Source organism: Neoarius graeffei, chromosome 26 (assembly GCF_027579695.1).
Source record: "Neoarius graeffei isolate fNeoGra1 chromosome 26, fNeoGra1.pri, whole genome shotgun sequence".
In the NCBI taxonomy this organism is placed as follows: Eukaryota; Metazoa; Chordata; class Actinopteri; order Siluriformes; family Ariidae; genus Neoarius; species Neoarius graeffei.
Window position 1 is genome coordinate 4,557,001 of NC_083594.1, and position 27,989 is coordinate 4,584,989.

Below are 27,989 nucleotides of genomic sequence, written 5' to 3' on the forward strand. Positions count from 1 at the left end.
TTCTGCGGAGGTGCCGCGGACTAATTTTGAAATTATCCCTTATATGCAATCTCTCCCTGTGTCAACCCCTGATCAAAATATTGCCTTATTAGGTGATCGATTATTCCAGACATTCTAATGACCAAAGTTGCGTCTATACAGAATGACAAATAGCCCCAAAGTCAGCATATCACAAGTCTCTTGGCGCACCTGAATGAACCATTTCTCAGCTGTTTACTCAAGATCATGAAATAATTGTTTTGTTTTCTCAAGATCTCGAAATAACGGTTTTGTTGTTTTCTCGAGATCCTGAATTAATGATGTCGTTATCTCGGGATGACAAGGTGAATAAAAAAAGGATTATATGAAGGGCCTCTCTCGGCTTCCGTACCCGATAGAGGTTATAAAATGATATAGAAATAATGTACATTTTTAAAAAAATGAAAAGATGCAAAACCTACAATCCCATCCAATATGCTAATTATATAATTTTTAAAAAATTAAATGGGTGGCACGGTGGTGTAGTGGTTAGCGCTGTCGCCTCACAGCAAGAAGGTCCGGGTTCGAGCCCCGTGGCCGGCGAGGGCCTTTCTGTGTGGAGTTTGCATGTTCCCCCCGTGTCCGCGTGGGTTTCCTCCGGGTGCTCCGGTTTCCCCCACAGTCCAAAGGCATGCAGGTTAGGTTAACTGGTGACTCTAAATTGAGCGTAGGTGTGAATGTGAGTGTGAATGGTTGTCTGTGTCTATGTGTCAGCCCTGTGATGACCTGGCGACTTGTCCAGGGTGTACCCCGCCTTTCGCCCGTAGTCAGCTGGGATAGGATCCAGCTCGCCCGCGACCCTGTAGAACAGGATAAAGCGGCTAGAGATAATGAGATGAGATAAATTAAATTAGAGACTCAACACTCCTGCAAAAAGGTTATTCAGATATTAAAAACAATCACAGTATAATGGGGAGGGAAAAAAAAAAATCAATCTACATCACACACTGATCACCATTAAATTCTCATAAGATCTTTATTTACATCAGTTTCACAGAAACATTCATTCTCTCTCTCTCTCTAGAACCCAGCGCTCCGGTCTCCAAGACGACCACAGTGACATCCCAACATTCCTTACCGTCCCCAAATTCCCCACTGAACCGAAACGCGAGAACAGGCGTGAACTCCCGGTGACATTATATACAAACAGAACGTACTGATTTTGTACAAAAGGAAAACAAAAACAACCTTGAACTCTTGATTATCAGTAAAACGCAACACTGGATGAAACGGTTAGGAACTGAAAGCTTGTTAAGATGTATGCTAACGACGGGTTCACGCGAACCGTTCGCCCGAGCTCCTGGAAACGACAGCCTGAGAGAGCGAAACTATCCAAATAAATAATTACTGAACATTGAAATAAAGGAAACCTCCAGAGACGCTTCCACCGAAGGACTGAGGAAACGTTTTAAGAAACGAAGGATGGTTCCAGGAGCACCGATAAAGGAAATATTTGTATACGTAGTGAAAACACAGGTTGGGAAATGAAGAATAGAGAAGAAGTGGTTATTCTATAGTCTTATAGAACAGGAAATGACATTCATACTGCCTTCATGTGTTATTAAACATAACGGGAAAACGAGGCAGTTCTCAAATCAGTCCTCCTGGGAAGGGGGGGAAAAGTGGTTTAAAGAATTTCCCATGATACATGAGCATCGTAATAATATCGTAATGAGTTTTATGCATCGTTTATCATAAACACTGTTCAGTCATCACTGATTGGACTTACATCGTTCCGAAAAATCTTTAAGGTACCAAAACACAAATGTAAAGACTTTAGAAGTAAGTGGAGAACTTTAAAAAAAAAACAAAACCTAGTTCGAAGAGCGTCTAAGAGCAACACGCAAATCAAAACGGGGTGGTGAGAGGTCACAGGACAACATGAGGCATGATCGATAAGCTCTGTGACTTCCTGGTGCAAGCTAACAGCAGCAGCAGGAGCGAGCAGTAACTCATGAGTCGATATGTCACATGACATCATGTGGTCAACATCAGGACCTGCGTTACACGTGTTTTTCTGACATCATGCCTGTTTAAGCGTTTGCGATTAGCAACACAGACCCTTGAAATGCTTCACCGAGCCTACAGCAATGAAACAACAACAACGTGTTTCGACATTTCCAGGGTCTGTTACTGATCCCCCGCCCCCAAAGTTTAACACAGAATTTGAGGTTTGCTCTCTGGTCTATAGTTTTTAAAAAAATAATAATAATAATAAAAAAAAATCACAAATATGTGCATGTTGTCATGAAAACACAGGTCCTGATACAAACAGCGTAACGTCATGTGGCACACCGACACCGACTCACGAGAGTTAGCGCTCGTTCCGACTGCACACACTCGCACCAGGAACAGTTCCGGAACTTTTAGATCGCACCTCATATTAAGTGTTTATAACCAAACACTGAAGACACAGCGCAGGCGCTAAATACGCAAACTCCGGATGTTAAATCTAACATTAGGGTTAAGCAAGGGAAATTACACAGCGCTTGAGTGTCATGTGCGGCATTTAACACGGTGAGGAAAAGGGGGGGGGGGGGGGGGGGAATCGTAAAAATGACACCGCGAGTATGGCACAGTGTGATCAGTGTCTCGCGACGGTATTTTAACTAGTTGCATTGACGCGAGATTACAAGTGAAATGTGCAGCGACGTGGGTTCGATTAAAGCTCGTAGCATCCGATTACCAATTTGGAAACATGACCTCAACACGGAAAAGTCTGGAAAGTTTTTAAAAATCAATCAATTTACTTTCACGATAGTTAGTTAGTTACTTAGCTAGCTAGCTTTCATGGATGCGTCAATGGTCCCATCCCCCATGATAGCTTGAAAATGACGTATTTATGAGTTCAGACCAAGTTGAACACAGCAAAAATAAAATAAATGCGCTACCTAGCTAGAATCTAGAAAAATATACGCAGAACATGAGTGGAAACGAGGAAGGTCAGAACTCTTCAGGTTCACAGGGCCGCGTACATTACGAACAAGGTTGCAGTTTGAAATTTTAACACGTAACACACAAAAAAAAGTATAAAGTCTTTTTGCTTCTGGGCAATAAACGTAGGAGCTACGACACGAGGTCTTAAGTACCACTCGGTCACGATTAACGAAATAAAACACAAACAGCATGCGAAAATGCATGACATGGCAGGATAGGGCGGGGCAGGGCAGGGCAGGTAGCTCTGAGCTCTCTGTTAATAAAAGCGAAGAACGAAAATCACTGAGTGTGTTAAAGAGGACGTCCCAGATTTGATGCCTGTCGTCTGAGATACTTGTTCACTCGAGAAGCTTTTTCGACACTGAATAAACCTGAAGGACAGTGCTCTGAGGAGGAGGAGGAACAAAAAACAAACAAACAAACAAACAAACAAGAAACAGGGTTTTCTCTTTGCTTCACTTAAGGAAGGACAGATTCTGCACCATGTATTTTCACTATAACCCTATAGTGCCTTTATGTTCCTTAGACGTTTTAAGATTCCAGAAAGTTCCACAAGGAAATAATTTGAACATTGAATGTAATACTTTGAACAAATGCACAAACTTTTCAACGCTATGGGTACAAACGCTCCCTTTTTGAAAAGAAGAAAAAAAAAAAAAAAAGTGCAATCCTTCGTCCTCGTTCCTATTCCTGAAAGTGTCTCGGAAAAGTCTTCGAGATCACGGCGTCTGTTTTGAAACGTCTTCTCTCTGTAATGCATCGTCTAAGGTTATGATTGCCTTACGCAAAAACTAAACAAACAAAAACCCAGTTAGGAAGGTGGACGATATATAAAAGGGGGGAAAAAAATTGAGTTTAATATCGCAGTCAGAGCCCTTCCACTTCTGTACTCGTCTCCCGTCTCGATCAGAGTTTGTACTCGGGGGAGGGGCGCGAGCGACGTCAGTCCAGAAGGTGCTTTCGAGAGCCCATGCGCGAGCGGTTCGAGCGCCGAATGTCAAATTTGGAGTCTTTACACTGCTGGCAGGTGTACGTCTCCGGGACGTTGGACTTGCGGATTTTGGCGCAGGACAGGTGGATCCAGGTGTTGCACTGGTTGCATTCGATCATCGCTCTGCCGGCGAAGGGCTTCATACAGAAACACGTCACGAGGTCCCACGAGTCGTCGTCTATAAATCGGAGAACAGAGTCAGGATGTGATCAAAACACGGCATGCAATGACAACACAACACAGCAGCTGCGTGCCGTTTGTAAACGGTGCATTTCTGGTTAGAACATACATTAAACACTTAACATTTAACAAAAAGGGTTATACGCTTAAAGGTGTGGTTAGCATTTTGTTCAAGTGTTTCTACCTAGGGCTGGGCGATAAAATGATAACGATACGTATCGCGATAGACACATACTTGATATCAATAGAAAATGCGTTCGATAGAACGTTTCGATAGAATGTTTTTTTTTTTTTTCAAGAAACAAGCGTTAGCCAGAGCCCTCTCTGGTTTAGGTCCGCTTTCAATCAACTGTTGTTGCGAAGCAAGCTTGGTTGCATGAGCAAAGGCACTCGTCCTCTGGTGCCTAGCAACGCACAGGGAGTGACACGCTGATAGCCAATCATGTAACAGTATCGTGTTTGGTTGCGCCATCTCGTTGTCTCATGGTCGTGTTTATTTTTCTTCCAGAAACAGCGTGGCCAAGAAAAGAAAGATGAGTGCCGGAACAAGCGAGGAAATTGTGGATAAAGTCAGTAAGGTCAGATGTTACAGATGTAAAGTCTTAAGTCTACCTCAGTTTTACTTTAATTTCTTCTATGTTTACAAAACACTATTTTTATTTTATTAAACCTTCAATGAAAATATACTTGAATAGTTTAAGAATAGTCTTAAGGCCTCTGCATGCTCTTGCGACAAGGCTTTCGCAGATAGCTTTTCGCAGACAGTTGTAATTTATCGTTGAGCGGGGAGTAATAGGCGTGCGCGATGTTATTCACCAGCACAACGCAAGGGGGCGCGAAGTCGCTAGGAGTAGTTGGTGGGTGTGGTTAGTGGAGTGTTTATCCTCCGGTTACTTATAATGACTAGAACTTTTTTTTTTTTATAATGACTAGAACTGGAGTCGTATAGATGTCCGTACTTCCTCACTTCCTCAATCAACCGCTCTTCGTGCTGCTCCATCTTCGCTCGTGTTTTTAAAAATGCCGGTCGTGAAAATAAACCAAACCGGGAAAGTAGGGAAGCGGAAGTGCGTGTACAGTGGATGTAGAGTGGACCAATCAGAGCCCTCTTGTCTGTGGCGCTGTCTGCGAGGCTTCTGCGGTGGTCACAATTTTTGGGAGGTGCGCGCAGAGCGTCTGCGAAGGTGGGGGGGCTACGCAGACATTGTCTGCGACGCTATCTGCGAGGACTGGGTTGTCAGCATAAATTGGCCTTAAGTCTACCTCAGTTTCACTCAATTTCTTTTATGTTTATAAAAGCACTGCATATTTTTATTTATGTTTTTAAATGTTATTCACCAGAGGGTGAACTTTTTTTGCACTAAACTTGCAGTAAAAAAATTAAAAATATAACAGTCCTTCTCACATAGCAGGTTTTGCTATGTTTACATTTAACACTTTGCTCATGTTTTTATAACACTTGAGTTTTTTAAGCACTTTATTATTGATAATTGCTCAGTTTTTGTTGTGATCGTAACATTGAACATGCGTGTTGACATTCCTTGCTTATTGGCTGTCAGAGGAAGTTTAAGCTTAAAATAAATGTTTGAATTTAGTATTGTTCCCTCCTGGTCCTTATTTTAAATAGGTCATAAAATGTTTCAATAATTATCGATATCGACCAATATGAAATACTTATATCGTGATACAGATTTCAGCCATATCACCCAGCCCTATTTCTACCTTTCATCATCGTACTTTAGATACATTAGAAAACAGTAATTTGCAATATCACTAACACACACGATCTCTTTTCCTTATTTAAGGATTTTCTTTCCATTTTTCTGGCCCAGAAATGACATCTGAACTACTCCTTTACCTCAAAAAAGAAAACGACTAGTTTAGATTCGGGGGATGGTGAAAGTTTGTCAATGTAGCAATTAATTTCTAGTGCAGTTCAGCCTGAAAGGAACACAGGGCTGGAAAAGTTACATACTGCTACTTTAAATCTTTAAAAAAAAAAAAAATTAGGTTTTTCAATCTGATTAGATTGTTGGATTAAAGCACACTCTGAGGGAATATTGATGTCACTAGTCCCTCAGAGCGTGCTTTAATCCAACATCAGGACAACACCACACCAAGGCAGGCCACGGGGTGGGGTGGGGGGCACGAAACACCATCATGATGATGATTTTACATAATTTTAATGATCACCATTGACGCAGGTTTGCTAGCAATTTCACACCAAAAACCGAGTCAAATACTTTATATATTAAAAGTAAAAAAAAAAAAAAAGGTATAAAATTTTGGAATCAAGTCATCTGGTTGCAGTTAGTTTCCACTTATTTTATTAAAAAAAACAAAATCTTAGAAACCTGGACTGATGGAGAATTTATCGTGATTTTGATATTGTATTGTTATATCGTCCAGCACTAGCAGCTACATCATGGCTTTTTTTTTATGGTGAAAGTTTAAGGTTATGGTAAAGGGTTTTTTTTTTTAAAAAAAAACACACATCACAAACTTAGCATTCTCAGGATGCTGCAAAGACCGCTGACAATTTGAGCGAGGCTCAATTTCTTCACGCTCGCTAACGGAAATAATTTGATTCTTAAAAAGTAACAGCGACCAAAAGGGTTGAAACCGTTGCTTTAATATTCTACACAAGAGTGTCTGTAAACTTGCCCGAATCGACCATGATGTCCTCGTCGTCTGCGGATCCGTCTTCGTCGCGGAACACCACCTGCTTTCCCTGGCGTATCACCGTTCTCGTGCCGGGGAATCCCTCCATCTTCATGACCACGGCTTCCCCCTCAGGCAGCGCCAGCCTCTCCCTGCTCTCTCCTCTGGACTCCGTTCCCGAGCTGGCCGGGGAATCCCAGCACGCCCGCTCGGCCTCCGGTTCCTTTTTGCAGCCGACGGTGCCGTGAGAGCCCGACCCGAGCGGAGAGCTGGTGCCAGGGTGAACGGAGCGCTCTGTGTATGAAGGCGGCGTAGAGATGCTGATGTAATCCTCCGGCTCCTCCTTGACGGTCCGACCGAAAGCAGAAATCTCTGCTCTGGTCCCGGAGGGAAACGGCAGGAAAGATTCGGGATCGTCAGATTTGCTGTTCTCCGTCGGCTTCTTTTTCTTCTTCTTCATTTTGTCGGGTTTCTTACGTCCGTCGAGGAGGAAGCCTGTGGATTTGGGCCGCTTGTGGAGCTCGGGCTCGTCGTTCGCGGGCCTCTTGAAGCCGCCGAAGCTCTTGCGGCTTTTGTGCGGAGGCTGGTCGGGGGAGGGGAGGCCGTCGCTGTCTGCCGTGCTCCCCGTGCTGTTCGGAGGACTCGAGCTGCTCCTGAGCGGCGCCTCCTGCGAGAACACAGCAGATTTTATCATAACGCTTGTTCAGGTATGTGAACCAAACAACCTGTTTCAAAGCGAAAGCTAATTTCAGACTGGAATAATATCACCACTAACGCTCAATCTTAGCATACGTCATAACACACATTAACCATTTCAGATTTTTACATTTATTAAGAAATCTATACTTGATACTCCTACACTCTGCATACAATCATCCATCAGTGTGACCCAGGCTCATGCAAAAAATAGTGCACTTGAGCTAATAAGGATATTTAATGTCTTTATAAATGTTTTGTCCGTTAGCAAGTTTTTAGTATGTTTACATCTCCCCATCGTCGCTAGCGTATTTGCAGCCGTCCCGCGAGTTTGCCATCATCTTGTTCCGACCTCCAACTGGTTCATTTTTAGCGGCGCATCAGAACAGCACTCGCGCTTGAAGACTTGAATAAAAACTCTCTCACACCGACACGATTTTTGTTTGTCATTGGATTAGGACATGATGACTGGATTATGTCTTTAGTTGTAGCGGCACTACGGCAGGCACTGCTGATCTCAACCAACTCAACGAGCAGTTCTTTTATGATGTACGATTTCTGCCAGGATGAAAACTGGACTGTGTAAACGCAGCTTAAGACAAACAGAAACTACTGGGAAATCAGGATAAACAGCTAATAAATAGCAGCTTTGGACAGACAACTGTATATTTATTTATTAATAAATAAATAAATAAATAAGATAGATAGATGGATAAACAAACAAAGTTCTTGTTTATGAATCCACAATTTCACATTTTCTTTTCCAAAAATGAAAGAGTTTTCTTGTTTGGAAATTGAAGTATCGGTCAATACTGATGCCCCCTTTTAAAAACTACTAGGTTTTTTTTTTATTAATAAATAAATAAACAAATAAATGATTCCACGCTTATGGGTACTGAAATGGGGACATGAACTTATTTTTAAAAATTCACCTAAAACCATTTCTTTTTTTTACCATCAGGTCACAAAACATGTAATCTTTAATGAATGATATGTTAAAAGATAACTTTAATTTTCTGAGATGTAATAAAAACATATTTATATGCCAAAGTCAGAACGTAACAGAAGTGTTGTGGACATATAGATTCTCAATTTTAACAATGTAGAATTACTTTTTGAAACATAGGAAGGTGATGTTTTAGCAAATATAATTAATAAACATGTGTAGTAGAATAAACATACACATTCTTTCAATAAGATTAACATGGTATATAGCTAGATTGTAATTAATTTGTAACAGACGCGAGATGGACAATCGTAACAGAAGTAATGGAACAGACATCATTTTGGAACTCATAGGCTTGACTTTGGCATATAAATATGTTTTTATTACATCTCAGAAAATTAAAGTTATCTTTTAACATATCATTCATTAAAGATTACATGTTTTGTGACCTGATGGCAAAAAAATAAATGGTTTTAGGTGAATAAGTTCATGTCCCCATTTCAGTACCCATAAGCGTGGAATCACTCATATATATATATATATATATATTTTTTTTTTTTTTTATATATATATTTTTATATATATATGGAACAATTCACTTGGAAATAAAATTAATTGCTAAAAACATGACTTGCATGAAACCGCTTTAAAAATAAATAAATACATAAAATGTAGTTAAATTCTTTCACATCCACTGTAAATATAATAAACATAAAACTATCTCATCTCATTATCTGTAGCCGCTTTATCCTGTTCTACAGGGTCGCAGGCAAGCTGGAGCCTATCCCAGCTGACTACAGGTGAAAGGCGGGGTACACCCTGGACAAGTCGCCAGGTCATCACAGGGCTGACACATAGACACAGACAACCATTCACACTCACATTCACACCTACGCTCAATTTAGAGTCACCAGTTAACCTAACCTGCATGTCTTTGGACTGTGGGGGAAACCGGAGCACCCGGAGGAAACCCACGCGGACACGGGGAGAACATGCAAACTCCGCACAGAAAGGCCCTCGCCGGCCCCGGGGCTCGAACCCGGACCTTCTTGCTGTGAGGCGACAGTGCTAACCACTACACCACCGTGCCGCCCCACATAAAACTATAATGTAGCATAAAACAATAATTTAAAAAAATACAAATCAAGTCTCTTTATAAATAAAAAAAGTTCCCAGCTCAAAATCTAACCTTTTTCATTTGTTACAGGATCGAATCTCATTTGCTTTTTTTTTTTTTTAAATGATCTCTGATCCACCTTATTTTTTGTTTTTTTAATCCTGGGTATCAAATCGGTCCCATCTCCGATTACTAATTAAAAACTACTATGTTTAAAATTTTTTTTAATTTATATATGTGTGTGTGTATTTATTTATTTTTTTTTTTGAACAATTCACTTGGAAATAAAATACATAGCTAAAAGCATGACTTCCATGAAACAGCTTTAAAAATAAATAAATAAAATTCAATTCAACTCTTTCACTTGTGCCGTAAATATAAACAAAACTATAAAGTAGCATAAAAATAATAATAAAACTTAAAAACAAAAAATACAAATCAAGTCTCTTTATATATAAAAAGTTTCCAGCTCCAAATCCAACCTTTCATTTGTTACAGGATCAGATCTCATTTGTTTTTTTTGTTTTGTTTTTTTTAACTGATATCTGATCCACTTTATTTATTTTTATCCTGGGTATCAGATTGGTGCCATCTCTGATTACTAATTTAAAAAAAAAAAAACTCCCAGTTTATATTCCACGTACGACTTCATAAAACCAAAAGAAGCCACATTTAAAAGAAAAAAAAAAGAAAAACCCTAGCCCTTAAATACCTTGTCATCTCAACATACAGTTTTCACCTCTACACTCGTTTTTTTGGTTCTATATAAATGACATCATCATACAATTACAATTCAACACAAAAAGCAGTCTGTGGAAATTGCTACAAAAACGCTTCTCCTCTCTGATCAGAGTCCCTAAGAGTCGTGACTCGACACCCTTACTGATATTTCATGCTGCTTTGATCCAACTGACATTTGTAGGACGAGAATAAATTGCGAATGTGCTGAACCACCAAAAACCCACATGACTCTGACAACAGAGAAAGAAATCACTCGAGTGGTTATGATGATTATGAATAACTGTGAGCAACAACAAAGGAAATGAATAATAATTCTGCGCCTTCTTGATACGGGCCACGCAAACACGACTCCTTTGCTGAAACTTTTCCGTAATTACAAGGTTCATTTCTTTAGAAACTATGTAAAGCCACAGAAATACATGAATCATAATTTTGTGCTTGAAGTCTTTGAATAAATGACTTTTCTGGAAGTGAGGAAAGACGCTCTCCCGACGTGAACGCTAGGAAGTGAAATATCAGTGCCTCTCTCCGATTCTCTACTGCTGGGCGTGGCCTGCCTGTCCAACATTTTTGAGTTACCTACAAATTATGAGTCACGAATCGGTGTGAAAACTGGTTACACACTCAGTGTGACGATCTCTCGTACTTCCTTCTTAGCGTTATTTTTCTTCGTGACATCTCGACATCCTTTCATGAAATGCGTAAAATGATAGCACAGTTAAAAATTTTCTACTGTCAAACTAAACGGCCGCCCTAACTCGCCATAGGATCGAGACGATTCAGAGGAATCGCTTGAGCCAAATCATTTGTTCCCGTCTCATACCTCATTTGCACAGAATTGAAAAAAATCTCAGTTCAAATGTTGCCAACTCACATCTTGTCCTTTAGCTGTTCTGAGAATCGGAGAGAAACAGTTAACTGTCCACCCTAAACAACAGCTGCAGGACTTCTGTCTCAGTCTCAAGGACAATTTATACTTCTGCACCGACTCTACGCTGTAAGGTACGACCAAAGACTGTAAAAAATAACGGACAAAGCCTCTGTGACATTACTCATAGGATTTCTGAAGAGCGGGTTTGAAGCTCAAATAAGGAGGCTACAGGCGTCGCCATGTGAGCAGCGCCTGACTCTGCCTAACTCCCGGCTAGTCCATAAATGGAGAAAGGGGCGGGGATAGTGAGACCTGGCCACTGGAATAATACGGCTAGAACACGCCTACTAACCTCGAAGCTAATAACCTAGCTATGCAAGCTACCCAACAAGCTACTAAAAGAAGTCGTCGCTCCATAAGATACAGACCATAACCTCAACGGCCAGTTTGCAAAAAAGTAAATTAAAAATAAAAATAACTGTCCGATAAACATATATGATCAAGGAGTGTTGTCTTTTCAATCTTAATAATTATTAATATATTAGCGATAGGCGGCATGGTGGTGTAGTGGTTAGCGTTGTCGCCTCACAGCAAGAAGGTCCGGGTTCGAGCCCCGTGGCCGGCGAGGGCCTTTCTGTGCGGAGTTTGCATGTTCTCCCCGTGTCCGCGTGGGTTTCCTCCGGGTGCTCCGGTTTCCCCCACAGTCCAAAGACATGCAGGTTAGGTTAACTGGTGACTCTAAATTGACCGTAGGTGTGAATGAGAGTGTGAATGGTTGTCTGTGTCTATGTGTCAGCCCTGTGATGACCTGGCGACTTGTCCAGGGTGTACCCCGCCTTTCGCCCGTAGTCAGCTGGGACAGGATCCAGCTTGCCTGCGACCCTGTAGAACAGGATAAAGCGGCTAGAGATAATGAGATGAGATGAGCTGAGCTTAGATAGCTAGCGATATAGCTAGCTAGAAGTGGCTGAAGTCGATAGCAACTACTGTCAGATGGTAAGTCTATGATGATCACACAGCACAGTGGATTTGATATGAAACCATCAACCAAACCCATGATTTAGTTCAGAGATGAATCTTCATGATGAATGGATATTATTTCTATGTCAAACTCCAAAACATATATATATTTTTTTATTCGCTCAAGCTGTCAGCTTGTCAGTCTGAGCCTGATCTACTGAAGCAGAGACCCTGATAAACTTCATCGGCAGCGACTACGTCAAAAGTACTGACAGGTAAGAAAGTCCAGTCGAATAAAGCAGATTAAAGTCACTTACAGGTGTAGTATTGTGTAAAAGTTGTGTTTGCATAGAAAAGCTCTTCGATGAAAACAGACACAGCTCCCTTATATCAATTATTTATCTTCTGAGGTAATGTAATGTAATGCCAGCTAGTGGCTAACAAGATAACAAACCCAGCTGTCACTCAACTAAGCCCCACCCCTAATTATGCATAAATGTATGGCTCAATATAATTTAAACTGTTGAATTATATATTCACCCCCGTACAGTTGTCATGAAGGGGGAAAACTAGCTATAGAGACCGAAACCGTTTTTTATTTTTTTAAACCAGGCTGTAAACGTTTGTTTTCACTGTAAAGTCAGCCATTTTAACACAGGGGTCTTTGGGAATTGACTCGCTTTTGGAGGCAGCCTCAAGCGGCCATTCGAGGAACTGCAGATTTCAGCACTTCCGCATTGGCTTCACTTTTCAGGAGTAGAGATTGGCGCTTGGGTATGACGCAGCTGCGTACTCGACGCCATAGCCTGATGTGCACCTCTGTCATGGTGACGCACACCACAACAACTGTCAAACGCTAGTCTGGCTAACGCAACTTCAAAGCTCTGCGAGCATTGGTCTGGCAAAGATATTAAGCCCAACCATTTCCCAAAGTGCGTGGTTGACCCGCCTCCCTGAAATGCCTCAGTTTGCTACTGGTTGAAGCCAGAAAAGGCTGTGACGAAGCTTAAACCAATCACATCACTCTTTCCTCTGACGTATGTGACGCGACGGAAACTGCTTGAGTAACAGGAAGAAGATAAATACCTCCAGGGCTGCTCTTTGCTCCGTTTTCAATGAGAACTTCCCGTTGAATGCTTTCAATACAGCATCTACCGCTGTGTCAAAGGCTTGCCGCTGCTCCATGTTCGTAATGTTTCTAGTGAATGAAGCGCTTCCGGCATAGATTCTGTAAACAATCTATGGCTTCCGGTCGCAGTTCTACTACGTCACTGCCTTGAACACGCCTCTACCCAGGGCCGTTGGAGATGCTCAAAGTTGATTGGCTCCCGGTTTTTCGGGAGCTTGGAAGAGCTGGAGATAGCTTGCCTTGCCAGACTAAGTTCGCAACAGGCCCCCGTGTTGCGTCACACTTAGGATGGGCGGGCCCAGGCTAGTCAAACGCAACAATGACGCATTACATTAATTACACTCCTCTTCTGTGTAAAATAAGTAAATTCTGGTGTCTCGTGTAACAGCACCTCTTCGACAAGACACACATCATCTTGTGCGAGCATCAACACCATCTATATATGTCATAGATTCTAGGCAGAAATATAACTCGGCCTTCTCACTCAGTTTTTAAACAGAACACACTACTCACCTCCTGTGGATATGGAATATAACCTGCGTAGGCCAGGACGAATGTGCAAAACTTGTTGAAATCCTCTACCGTCCTTTTCCTTTTGTACGTTGGACTGTAACCCTGCAATCAAGGCAAAATTCATATCGTACAATCAGACAAAGAAGCGTCAGATCATACACGTCAAGCTTTTTTTCAGCTGATCCTACATCATGAGCTCATGTGATATAGACATGAGCACAACTTGTCCTGAAGCTCATCGATATCAGACGTGTCTCACGAAAAAAACCTTGCAGCAGAGTCTCGTTCGGTTACTGTAAGGTGCTCAGGAACAGATCAGCGCTGAGGAACTGTCAATACTCAGACATCGATATCAGATAGAGAGAGAGAGAGGAAAAAAAGGGGATTGCTACACTCGGATCAATGTGACAAGAAAAATCCTGCCTGAAACACTGTCATACCTTTTTATTGCATTGATTTTATGACTTTTCTCTCCTTAGTCAAGTTTCTCTGACTCTTATTTTATTGGTCTTATGTTCTCTTATGATTTTTCTTATGATTATTAGGTTAACTGGTGACTCTAAATTGAGCGTAGGTGTGAATGTGAGTGTGAATGGTTGTCTGTGTCTATGTGTCAGCCCTGTGATGACCTGGCGACTTGTCCAGGGTGTACCCCACCTTTCGCCCGTAGTCAGCTGGGATAGGCTCCAGCTTGCCTGCGACCCCGTAGAACAGGATAAAGCGGCTAGAGATAATGAGATGAGATTATTTTATGCTTGTTAAGCATCTCTGAGTATCATGAAAAGCACTCTACAAATAAAATGCATTATTATTATTATTTTGAAATTCAATTCATAGATATAAGATCTGCTGTTCAGAATGGACCAAAGCTCCAAAAATCAGTTTAAAAATGAGTTTTATGAATTTATTTATTTACGAACACATTACACTTTTTATACTTTCATAAAATGGACAAATGAACATGTCTAACACAGTTGGATTGATTGTTACTGGACTGAAAATGGACTGAACCGTGACTTCAAAACCGAGGTATGTACCGAACCGTGATTTCTGTGTACCGTTACAACCATCTATTATTATTATTATTATTAATAAGTGCAGTACAAACTCCATGAACTCCCATTACTACTATTATAGAACCACTGACCAATCAGATTCGAGAATTCACAGCACGGCGTCCCAAGTGCAAGATATCGCGAGATTTGACCTCCATAACAGCAGCATCAACAGAGAGCGAACGGGATTATCATCTACTTTCGCCTTCCTGGTCTCAAAACGTTCATTCAGTTCAGATACAGAAACATAAAAAAAGGTTTCACATCCATCAATCATAAAAATTCATTTAAAAAAAAAAACCCGATGCGCTATTTTGTACATTTTGACCGCTTCGTATGCATAAAAAAAATAAAATCAAACTGTGTCCTTTGCTAACATCATCATCCACCCGAGTGTCACTTTATTAAAGTGTTCGAACCGTGTGACTGCTTTATTTCCGCATTTTCATCCACAACAATTTTACCTGAACTGGTTAAAAAAAATATACTTAACTCTACACACCAAACAAGCGATGCTGATTCTCTCTAAATCGCAGCACTGACTTAGCATTAGCATATATAACAGTATTTAGACATTTACAAACATTTACATTCTCTCTCTCTCTCATTTACTACTTTTCTTTAAAAACAAAAACACACACGTATCTATTTTTACTACATATCAACCCTTTAAATATTTTCGCGAATCAGCGAAAACAGAAGCCAAGCTAGCTGGCTAGTCAGAAAAAAATACAAAACGTTTGTTATTTATTTGTTCTGCTAGCAAGACTCACACGACTAACACTTCGGTTAACTTAAAAAATAACAACACATAATGTCACCTAAATCTACACACTGACAAACAAGTACAAGCAGTGACACTTTCGCGAAAACATTTTCCAAATCGTCGTCTTTATTAAGCTAGCGACATTCAACACCGACTAGCATAGGGGAAAAACCCCACCGTAGCAAGCTGGTAACGCGATTTATTCTTGAAATAAAATAAACAGCAGCACCTGGATACTTTAATGGGTTAACTTTAACATCAAATTAACATGTTTAACAAATGTGTTTCAAATTTTAATATTGAGTTTTTTCGTGCTAGCTAATTATTATACACAGCTAGCATGCTAGCAAAATTAGCTAGGCAGCGTTAAGAATTTAAAAACAACAACAACAACAACATCCACACAATTATTTATTTTCAGAATAGTATCGAAGTTTTTTTTAATTAATTTATTATTTTTTTATGAAAGTGTTCATACCTGTGAGTCAAAAGCAGACGCTTTAACGTCAGAGTTGTCCATTTCTATGAAGAAGAAGAAGTAGAAATGAAATCTGGATGTGTCAAAACTTCAATGCAGAGTTCGAATAACTGCAAAGTTTAAAATACAATAAACATCTTAGGAGCAGATTTAGAAATGATTATAACGTTATGGACAAGAAAAAAAAAAAGAAAACATGCCAGGAGAGTATTATCGGAAGAAGTCAAGTGCAGAAATATGGACAGCTAGCCATCAAGCTAGTTTGCAAAACTGTACATATGTAAATACATAATAATAATAATAATAATTATTATTATTATTATTATTATTGCTTAAGATTATATATTAGATGTCTCATCTGATGTTGCTTATTATTATGATGTCTGATTATAATATTTATACTTTTTTACTGTAATTAACGGCTAGTTCGAACTAGCCAGGCATGTTTGCTAAGATTTCTGTTGCTGTGTCACACGGTTATTCTGTCATATAAAAAATTACTAATGCACATAAACCTCGATCTGTACATAATGTATCAAGAGATTGAGAACTTTAACCGACTGTCTACGTCGAGCTAGGGCTTGCTAATGCTAACCCTAATGCTAATGCTGCTGACAGCTATCGGTAAACAACTGATATTTGTTTTTGATGTTGTTCATGATGTTGACACTCGGTTTGTGCAATCGTTATACCTTTCAACTGTGTGGAATAATAATAATACATGTTGAAAAAGCTCTAAACAAGGCGTCAGGTGTAAGTTAGCATGATGAACCTGAGGGACTAGCCGTCTAACTACTTGTCATGGAGTTATAGTCCAGTAAAAGTTCATTTTCGTACCTCGGATCGATAACAGAACTCTGATCGACAAGCCGATGCGTGTAAATTCCCAAATTGATGTGAATTTGCAGGTAATGCAGCCTGATGTGACACTGAAGTGGCACTAAAACAAGCGCAAAAAAGCGACAAACCTCCCCCTGAACACGGGACAGTGATGCGGGTGCGTTCGAGCACATCCACACGGCACAGCGGTCTGCGCAGGATGCGCATTCAAAACAAAACAACTCGAGCAGCTCGAGGACAAGGTACAAATATCAGCGTGTCTAATAAACATGGAATAAAATACATTATATCACAAATAAAAAAAAAAAAATAATAATAAATTCCCGTGCAGGGATTGGCCAAGGATGGGTCACTTGACATAACATATTTCCACCAATGATTAAGAAATGTATTTTGTGACGTCAAAAATTGTGATGTCAGAATTAAAACGTGGATATGGTGTGAGCCAGTCATGCACGCTCAGAAAATAAACTACATTATTATCCATACAGGACATGTGAAAACATGTGTTCTATTCCCTTCTGGCAGCTTTCATTCATTTGGTTCGATAGCATGCAATATTGTTATCATATCGCTTATCCTATGTGTATTACGTCACTCTATCCAGGGCCGTAGCCAGCATTTTAAAATCACAGAGGTCCGTGATGCGCAAAGCGCATGCTGAAAAATTTTCGACATATTTAAATGAGAGGGGTGAATTACACGTCACACAAGAGATCTCATCTCATCTCATCATCTCTAGCCGCTTTATCCTGTTCTACAGGGTCGCAGGCAAGCTGGAGCCTATCCCAGCTGACTACGGGCGAAAGGCGGGGTACACCCTGGACAAGTCGCCAGGTCATCACAGGGCTGACACATAGACACAGACAACCATTCACACTCACATTTACACCTACGGTCAATTTAGAGTCACCAGTTAACCTAACCTGCATGTCTTTGAACTTTGGGGAAAACCGGAGCACCCGGAGGAAACCCACGCGGACACGGGGAGAACATGCAAACTCCGCACAGAAAGGCCCTCGCCGGCCACCGGGCTCGAACCCGGACCTTCTTGCTGTGAGGTGACAGCGCTAACCATTACACCACCATGCCGCCTGAATATCATCAGTTTTGAAAAAAAAAAATCATGTATGTGGCAAGAGTAAGAATAATTTAAGCTTGTTTAATGGTTTGATCTGACCCAAGCAATGATGACAAAACTGCGCTGCATCAAAAATGTAAATTTAACAGCTTCATGAAAGTGCACTGATGGTTACCATGAAAAAAACGTGTCTCCTGCACTGTGTTCCTCCCCCGAGTCGCGCACTCATTCGTTTTTGTGTTCTTGGTCTCAGAGCCGCACGCACAAAACAGACACAGAAGACAGAATCAACATTTAACATAATTAACAATGCACTTTTTACGGAGATGTTTTAATGTTATTCTTTATTTTTTTATCCAGTTGAATATTTAGCGTACAAATAAATTTTCAGCTCTTAAAAATGACAGAGGTCCAGACCTCGGTGGCCTCATAGCTGGCTACAGCCATGACTCTATCCAGTGGAGAATGAGTGTTGAATATGGTTTACGATATTGCATGGTTGTCAAGACAACATGACGTTACACATCAGAGATGTAAAACTTCCGCGCTAGCGAGTGGCTGGGACAATTTGTAAACAAACATGGCCGCCAGGTTTGCTTCGTTAAATACAGAAGATTTTGAGAGAATTTTGAAAGAGAAAGACGAGCTGAACACCCAAAAGGAATGTGTAATAATAATAATAATAATAATAATAATAAGTCATCCCTGCGATGACCTGGCGACTTGTCCAGGGTGTACCCCGCCTCTCGCCCATAGTCAGCTGGGATAGGCTCCAGCTTGCCTGCAACCCTGTAGGACAGGATAAGCAGCTACAGATAATGGATGGATGGATGGATGGATAGATGGATAATAATGGCTTTTTTCATGGTATATCAGATATATTCCATTCAGCTACTCGTCTTCAACTCATTCGATATCATGCTAGCTGAATGGAATATATCTGATATACCATGAAAAAAAGCCAGTCAATATTATTTAAATATTGTAACTTTAGGGGTACAATGACTTGTTACTGGATCAGTACCCTTTAAATACTGCTAGGGAACACACATATACATATATATATACACACACAGTTAGGTCCATAAATATTTGGACAGAGACAAAATTTTTCTAGTTTTGGTTCTGTACATTACCACAATGAATTTTGAACAAAACAATTCAGCTGCAGTTGAAGTTCAGACTTTCAGCTTTAATTCAGTGGGTTGAACAAAATGATTGCATAAAAATGTGAGGAACTAAAGCATTTTTTAAACACAATCCCTTCATTTCAGGGGCTCAAAAGTAATTGGACAAATTAAATAATTGTAAATAAAATGTTCATTTCTAATACGTGGTTGAAAACCCTTTGTTGGCAATGACTGCCTGAAGTCTTGAACTCATGGACATCACCAGACGCTGTGTTTCCTCCTTTTTAATGCTCTGCCAGGCCTTTACTGCAGCGGTTTTCAGTTGCTGTTTGTTTGTGGGCCTTTCTGTCTGAAGTTTAGTCTTTAACAAGTGAAATGCTGCTCAATTGGGTTGAGATCAGGTGACTGACTTGGCCATTCAAGAATATTCCACTTCTTTGCTTTTATAAACTCCTGGGTGGCTTTGGCTTTATGTTTTGGGTCATTGTCCATCTGTATTATGAAACGCCGACCAATCAGTTTGGCTGGATTTGAGCACACAGTATGTCTCTGAATACCTCAGAATTCATCCGGCTGCTTCTGTCCTGTGTCACATCATCAATAAACACTAGTGACCCAGTGCCACTGGCAGGCATGCATGTCCAAGCCATCACACTGCCTCCGCCGTGTTTTACAGATGATGTGGTATGCTTTGGATCATGAGCTGTACCACGCCTTTGCCATACTTTTTTCTTTCCATCATTCTGGTAGAGGTTGATCTTGGTTTCATCTGTCCAAAGAATGTTCTTCCAGAACTGTGCTGGCTTTTTTAGATGTTTTTTAGCAAAGTCCAATCTAGCCGTTTTATTCTTGAGGCTTATGAGTGGCTTGCACCGTGCAGTGAACCCTCTGTATTTACTTTCATACAGTCTTCTCTTTATGGTAGATTTGGATATTGATACGCCTACCTCCTGGAGAGTGTTGTTCACTTGGTTGGCTGTTGTGAAGGGGTTTCTCTTCACCATGGAAATTATTCTGCGATCATCCACCACTGTTGTCTTCTGTGGGCGTCCAGGTCTTTTTGCATTGATGAGTTCACCAATGCTTTCTTTCTTTCTTTCTTTCTTTCTTTCTTTCTTTCTCAGGATGTACCAAATTGTAGATTTTGCCACTCCTAATATTGTAGCAATTTCTCGGATGGGTTTTTTCTGTTTTCGCAGCTTAAGGATGGCTTGTTTCACCTGCATGGAGAGCTCCTTTGACCGCATGTTTTCTTCACAGCAAAATCTTCCAAATGCAAGCACCACACCTCAAATCAACTCCAGGCCTTTTATCTGCTTAATTGAGAATGACATAACGAAGGAATTTCCCACACCTGCCCATGAAATAGCCTTTGAGTCAATTGTCCAATTACTTTTGATCCCTTTAAAAACAGGGTGGCACATGTTAAGGAGCTGAAACTCCTAAACCCTTCATCCAATTTTAATGTGGATACCCTCAAATGAAAGTTGAAAGTCTGGATTTTATCTCCATGTCCATTATATAACTATAACCTGAATATGTTTCAGTAAACAGGTACTGTAAAAAAACAAAATTTGTGTCAGTGTCCAAATATATATGGACCTAACTGTGTGTGTGTGTGTTTCTACAGTTATATACAGTTTTGGCCCTAAAAAAGGTACACATAGTTACCTTGAGGTCAACTTTGGGTAAGAAACACATATAGGTGTGATGGTCAGGTGTCCACATACTTTTGGCCATACATGCTCTGTTATACCACCCTGAAGCGCTTTATTCCTCTGATACTACAGCAATTTATGGATCAACATCATGCTCTTTATCTGTTTATACTTACATTAATGTTGTGGAACGTCCACAAGAAAAGTTACTTCCTGTTATCGTGTACATTATAGCAGCTACAAACATTCATTTGTTCCCCAGCCTCTTTTTTCCTCTTTCAGAAGAGATGCCGGTGAGGGAACGACTTTTAATTTGTTTCACAGATGTTTCACAACATTAAATGTCGTTGTAAATGGATAAAAAAGAATGATGTGCTGTTTATTAATAAATAAAAATTGCACACTGTGCTGTGGTATAAGAGGAATAAAGCACTTCAGGATGTGCTCTTATGGGAAGATGATCAAATCTGGGTTAGTAACAGGAAGTCTGCTTCATCACACCGTTGCATCATTGATTATTTTACTATAACAGCATGACCCAGAGGGGCGGCACGGTGGTGTAGTGGTTAGCGCTGTCGCCTCACAGCAAGAAGGTCCTGGGTTCGAGCCCCGGGGCCGGCGAGGGCCTTTCTGTGTGGCGTTTGCATGTTCTCCCCGTGTCCGCGTGGGTTTCCTCCGGGTGCTCCGGTTTCCCCCACAGTCCAAAGACATGCAGGTTAGGTTAACTGGTGACTCTAAATTGACCGTAGGTGTGAATGTGAGTGTGAATGGTTGTCTGTGTCTACTGTATGTGTCGGCCCTGTGATGACCTGGTGACTTGTCCAGGGTGTACCCCGCCTTTCGCCCGTAGTCAGCTGGGATAGGCTCCAGCTTGCCTGCGACCCTGTAGAAGGATAAAGCGGCTAGAGATAATGAGATGAGATGAGATGAGCATGACCCAGAGTGGTTTTATCCCTGACTTCATTTGTCACAAACTGTTTTGACTTTGAAAAGAGAAAACACGTACATGTGCACAGATACAGTAGATGTTCACAAACATCATGGCTTTGAAAAAGTAGCTTTTTTTCTGTCATGTTGTTTTTAATTTGTCGCTCCGCATCACTATCATGACTGCCCTCAGGTTGGAGGAAGCAGAGGAGGAAGCGTAGGAAGAAGCAGGAGTCTTAATGGTGGTGTAGAGTTTAATGCTGCGATTGATTTCTATTTTTCCTTGCTTCAGCTTTTCCCTCTGTATGTCCTCCTGCTGTTTAGTGAACACCATTAACGCTGAGGTAGGGATTATTTGTGATGTGTCAACTCTGTGCACTTGGAGAGAGAGAGAGAGAGAGAGAGAGGAGATGGGGAGGAGAAACAGATCACATGACATTGGGTTTTTGTGTGGTTGAGGTTGGTGTGTGTATGTGTGTGTGAAGTCATACACACTGGAGGACAGTTGCTGAGTCAGTGTGTGAGAAAGCTCTTCATCTGTTCTCTCCTCTCTGTGAGTAATATGTTTATATCTTTATCTGTTTTTGCCGTGTGTGTGTGTGTGTTGTGCATTCATTTAATGTCCACGTCCAGGTTTTGTAACACCACGTCGGATGTGTTAGCAGGGCCTGCTAGTGATTTGAAGAACTTGAGAAGGACAACAAACACACACAATGGTCATTTATTCAGCCTGATCAGTTATCCATACAAAAGAGTCATTGGAGCTGAGGCCCTTTTCACACTTTAGGGTTTTTTTTCCCCCAGTCCTGATCCCTGATCCTCTTGAAAACAGTCCTCTGGGATTTATTTCAGTCAAACTTTCTACTGCTATGAGGAGTCGAAGACAACATGGGGCTTTCTGATTAACATGGAAAATAATATTGTCATGGTTTTCTTCCAAAAAAAAAAAACCTAACATAAATAAATAGATATTTACTCTTTGAGGGAAACACTTTGAACAAGTGCAAAAATTCAGCTATTTGGGTTTAACAATTTTTTCATTTCTTTATATAAGATAAGAAAAAGAGATCATTATTTCAATTTAATTCTTCAGTCGAACTTTGGCTAAAGATTTTCAATTCATTAATTAAACCTACAGTATTTTGCGAGATGGAAGTGAAACTTTGGGAACCAAACATCATGAGAATCTTGAATCCCGGTATGAGAGAGAGAGAGAGAGAGAGAGAGAGAGAGAGAAAGAGCTGCATTTGCAAATTCCTCTGCACTGTTTGTCAGGCTCCTGGAGGCCATTTTGTCTTTTGATTTTACAGACTTTGTGAAGCAGAAAAAAGAGACTTTAATTAATGCAAGTTTTTTCTGTTCAGTGATGAAGATCCTCCATTTCAGCTGAGCAACAGGCTGGAGGTGTGTTTAAGGAAGTCTGAGAAAGGAAGGAAGGAGGAAGGAAGGAAGGAATAAGCAAGCAAGCAAGCAAACAAACAAACAAACAAACAAACAATATAAAAGTGATAATAATAATAATAATAATAATAATAATTTATTTTTAAACACTGTCAAACATAGCCCAATTTTCTAAAATAAGAACAAAAGTGAAAAATGTAAAAGGAAAAAAAGAAACAATGAATTCTAAATAAATAAATTATCAAATACATCAGTGCTAAAAACTTTGTTTTTAAATCACAAACTGTCAGATATGGCAATTATTTCTACTAAACATTCCGTAAACAAGAAAAACAAACAAACAAACAAACAAACAAACAAACAAACAAACAAACAAACCAAGAAACAGATAGATAGATAGATAGATAGATAGATAGATAGATAGATAGATAGATAGATAGATAGATCCAACAAACAAACAAACAAACAAACAAACAAAAAACACCAACTTAAAAAAAGCACTGTTAACTATGGCCTAATTGTTTGTATTAACAATTTCCTAAAATAAAAAAAGAAAAAGAAAATTTAAAAAGGAAAGAAAGATCAAAAATAAAGAAATACCCAATGAACAAAAATTACTCAATAAATCAATCAATAAATAATCAGATAAATAAATACTGTTTTTTAAAAATAATTCACGAGTATTATTTATCATACAAATTTTCCTAAAAAGGAAGCAAGAAAGAAGGAATGAGAAAAAGATTTAAGTTATGAAACTGTTATTAATGTTAATTACTGAGTATTATCAGTCCTTTCTTCAGCTTTGTGTCGGCTGTTTCTGGGCTCTGGCTCCGTCCTTCACTCAGCTGTTTATTACATCAGGAGGCTATAAGTTTACAGGGTTTGTGTTTCCGTTCATCAATAATAATCATATTAGTAACTCAAACTGCGTCAAATTCATTTCTGGGGAAAAAATATTCACACTACTTTATTATAGTAGGTATTATTGATTATAGTGTTCTCCGGTCTTTGGTTCAGTGTTTGTTTTGTCTGCAGGTTTGTGACACGGAGATAGTAATTGATACAAAAATGGCAAGAAATCTTCTCAAAAACCCAAGCGGAGAAGGTAATGATACATGAGATCAGTGTCTCTAAGTAAAGCTAAACGTACAGTATTCTTACATACTGAAATGGCTTGGTTTTTTTCTCTCGACAGCAGACGGGATGGACTTCTGGGACGTGACGGAGAACGGTGGAAAGGGGTGGTTTTTGGAGGACATGCCCGGAGACTGTGGACATGAATTCTCTGATGAGACTGTAACCAAATACTTCTGCACCTCCTTTGAGTGAGTATGAGCGATCAGTTCAGAGGATTTATAACGTCTACAGGATGTGTAAGATGTGTGTGTGTGTGTGTAAACACCTGTGTATGTTCACTGTTTCAGACTGTGTCTTAAGAATCAGATGATTGATCTCGTGGCAGAAGGTTACGCTCCTGATGACCTGGACAATCAGCCAGCTGTCACAGTTCAGGACTGGTAACTTGACCAAAGTGTCCTGTTTTATCTGCAAAGGCTTTGGCTTGGCATTACACCTCATATATTTTTTATTTTTGAGTGCTATAAGGTAGACAGAGCTTTACACCTTGTTTATACTCTGCATGTGTGTTTAGGTACTGCAGCCGAACAGACTGCGGCTGTATGTACCAGCTCGCCGTCTCTCTCCTGGATGAGAATAAGGAGGTGTTGCAGGAGTGGAGGCCCGAGAACGTGACTCTTGACCCGGACACTGACGACTGCTCATGGAGGCAGGTGCGAGATCCAAAACCACTTTTCTTTATTAGTAGCTGCTTTTGAGGCCTGTTGGAAATCTCATCATGACTATAACGTGTACGCACATTTGAACAGCCCCATACTGAAAAAGTGAATTCGGGCTAAAACAGAAAGGTGTCAGCATTAACTTTTTCAGCAGTTTGTTCTGCATTAGCTCTTCTGTGGGATTGGACCATATGGGCTAGCCTTCATAGCCCATGTGAATCAATGAGCCTTCGACACCCATGACCCTGTCACCGGTTCTCCTTTGGATCCTTGGACCACTTTTGTTTGGTACTAACCACTGCCTACCAGGAACATCTCACAAGACCTGCCATTTTGGAGATGCCCAGACCCAGCCATCTCGCCATCACAATTGTCAAAGTTGCTCAGGTTGTTACGCTACGCTTGCCTATTTTTCCTGCTTCCAACACATCAACTTCAAGACCTGACTGTTCTCTTTCTTGCTCCCACCCCTCGACAGGTGCCACTGTAATGAGATAATCAATGTTATTCACTTCTTCATCTGTCATTGGTTTTAACGTTATAGCTGATCGGTGTATGTGTTATTTATTAAAGGTACCTGCATTGTGTGTTTTAGTATAAACAACAGAAAGTAGGCCTTACTGGGATGTACGGTGTGTATCACAGTGTCATGATGCGCTGAAAAGAATTTTCTCTTCACAGGTGACCCATACGTTTTACGATTACGGCCCGGGGTTGCGCTTCATCTCTTTTGAGCACGGTGGAAAGGACAATAAATACTGGGACGGCTGGTACGGAGTGAGAGTCACCGGGAGCTCCGTCACTGTGGACCTCTGAAAGAGTGTCACACAGATCCAATAACAGTCTAACGATGATCTCGAGCAGTGGTTCTCAAAGTGGGGGCAGTCCAGGGCCTGAGTGTAAACCTCAGGTTTCTACACGATACGATATAATATGATACGATTTCCATTCTCAAGGCAATAATTCGATATTTAAATTTGACGACGTTACTAAATCTGCCACGATCTGATCTCATACGATTCTACCTTCCTGAGATCAGACTACACAAATTCAGCCTGGATTTGACACCATTTTGTCGTGGCTGACAAATTTCCAGCATCAGGCCCCAATATGAAGATTAAGAATGACACACGGTCCTTGTAGTGTGAGATAATCGAAAAACAGCGATGTTCCTTCCTTCTGTAGCTATGATTGACATTTCCTTGACCCTCCTCCTCCCTGACAACACACAAACACGTGAATGATGATTGGTCAGGTGTCAAACTTGTATCGTTTCCAGCCTCCTGTGACCAAACACGGCAAGAACCGATGGCACTATGATTGACAAAAGACAAAAACATCATGTCGTCTGATCCTCGCATATGACGCAGTATCCTGTGATTAATACACGACCAACCTTTGTTCAGAATCTGGTGTAGCTCTGCTGCTAATTAATCAATGATCGTGGCGTAAAGAAGAAATGTTTTAAAAGTATCAAAGTTAAAATAACCTGTTAAATTATTTACATATCAGTTTAGAAATAATTCCTCTTTTTTTAAAGATTTATGATCATTGAACCTTTTCCATTGATCCAAATTGTCTGATCATTGCACCAACGCCTCGAAGCGTGGGCTGGGATAGTCTGTGATTTTTATTTATTGATTTATTTCTTAAATAAAATTTTTAATAGGTAATATAACACTTTAATAAACCCAGGTGGGAAATTCCAGTGTTTCAGGAGCAGAAAGAGACACAAAAAACAATTAACATTGAATTCCAGTGCAGCCATGGCGTAAAGGTTAGAGAAGCAGCTTTGACACCAAAAGGTTGCTGGTTCGAGTCTCTGGACCAGCAGGATAGTGTGTAGGTAGGGGAAGTGAATGAAAATCACCTCCATCTACATCAAGGCTGCTTCTTCTTCTAAACTATGCAAAATGAGATGTGATAAAGCAAACTAAATATGACGCTCACAAATAATTTTAAAAAGTCCAATAATCATCCAAAATTAAACCTGTGATAAAGTGGTGCGGCTTGGCTGCAAGAATTTTGAGAACCGCTGCTCTAGAGGTCATTCAGGAACATTTGTGAGTTGCTTACTGTGCTTTTAGCCTTACACACACACACACACACACACACACACAGGACCAGGCTTTTACATGAAGGTTAATCCTGTATAGTGTGAAATGTAAACGCATGATGCTTTGTAGAGACTGAGACTGAGAAAATGCCTTACTCGTATTACTGCTGTATGTGTGTACTGTATCTACTCACAGCTACCTCTACTCATACAGACAACAGTCCAATAATAATAATAATAATAATAATGCACTTTCTGCTAACACACACTACTCAGAGCTTCTACATAAACATCCACTCCATCTGTTTCTGACTACTAAAGTAAATAGGAATAAAATAAAAACGTACGATACGTTTCCTGTGAAAGTGTGTCCACTACATCTCATCTTTTCTCCTTATACGCAACCATTTTCATGCAGTGCAAAAGTTTTCACACCCTTAGTCCAAAACGAATTTCCTTTACCCGCTGAAAATTGACATTTGTCGTTTGTGATTTTCTCACAAGGAATAAAACCATAAGACACAAAGCGTTAAAAACATCAGTTTAAAAGTTTTCTGAACCTGAAACACATGCTGCATTCTGGATAGACTTCAGAACTTCAGCAGTTCGTTCCTCTGCCCCTTTTTATGCTTTCTTTCAATGTCACATCCTTCTTCTTTTTTACCTCCTTTCTTTCTCCCTCCCTAAATCTCTTCCTTTCTTTTCTTCTTTCCTTTTTTACGCATTCATCTCGCCTATTTCTTTCGCCCCTCCCTTCCATCATTTTGAGTTCCTCCCCCTTTTATTCTTTCTCTTTTTACTTAATTGATTTGATTCGTTCATTCTTTCTTCCTTTTATTTTCACTTTTTCTTTTCCTCCTTTCTTCCTGAACATTTTCCTTCCTTTCGGTCTCTCTTTATTTTAAGGATTCCTCTCGCCTATTTCTTTCTCCCTCCCTTTCATCATTTTTCATCCCTCCATCACTTTTAGTTCCTCCCCCTTTTATTTACTCTTTTGATGTCATGTCCTTTTTTACTTCATTTGATTTGTTTGTTCTTTCC

The 27,989-nt window shown here is 40.2% G+C and overlaps 2 protein-coding genes across 3 annotated transcripts; one reads left to right on the top strand and one right to left on the bottom strand.

Annotated features, from left to right (window-relative positions):
* Positions 1–975: 975 nt before the first annotated feature.
* Positions 976–17,036, bottom strand: phf13 (PHD finger protein 13). 2 transcript variants are annotated; one of them, XM_060909817.1, is made up of 5 exons: positions 16,897–17,036; positions 16,060–16,103; positions 13,761–13,862; positions 6,791–7,454; positions 976–4,124 (listed from the first exon to the last, which is right to left on the bottom strand). In XM_060909817.1, exons 2-5 carry the CDS (start codon positions 16,099–16,101, stop codon positions 3,898–3,900), a joined length of 1,035 nt encoding a protein of 344 aa, XP_060765800.1. In that variant the 5' UTR covers positions 16,102–16,103; positions 16,897–17,036; the 3' UTR covers positions 976–3,897. The 2 variants fall into 2 exon arrangements, with proteins under 2 accessions (XP_060765800.1, XP_060765799.1); XM_060909816.1 differs by having other exon boundaries at positions 16,060–16,169.
* A 5,123-nt stretch (positions 17,037–22,159) lies between these two features.
* Positions 22,160–27,313, top strand: fbxo2 (F-box protein 2). Its single transcript, XM_060910713.1, has 6 exons — positions 22,160–22,248; positions 24,132–24,201; positions 24,292–24,421; positions 24,521–24,613; positions 24,748–24,886; positions 25,574–27,313. The coding sequence occupies exons 2-6, from the start codon at positions 24,165–24,167 to the stop codon at positions 25,706–25,708; spliced, it is 534 nt and encodes a 177-aa protein (XP_060766696.1). The 5' UTR covers positions 22,160–22,248; positions 24,132–24,164; the 3' UTR covers positions 25,709–27,313.
* Positions 27,314–27,989: the final 676 nt, after the last annotated feature.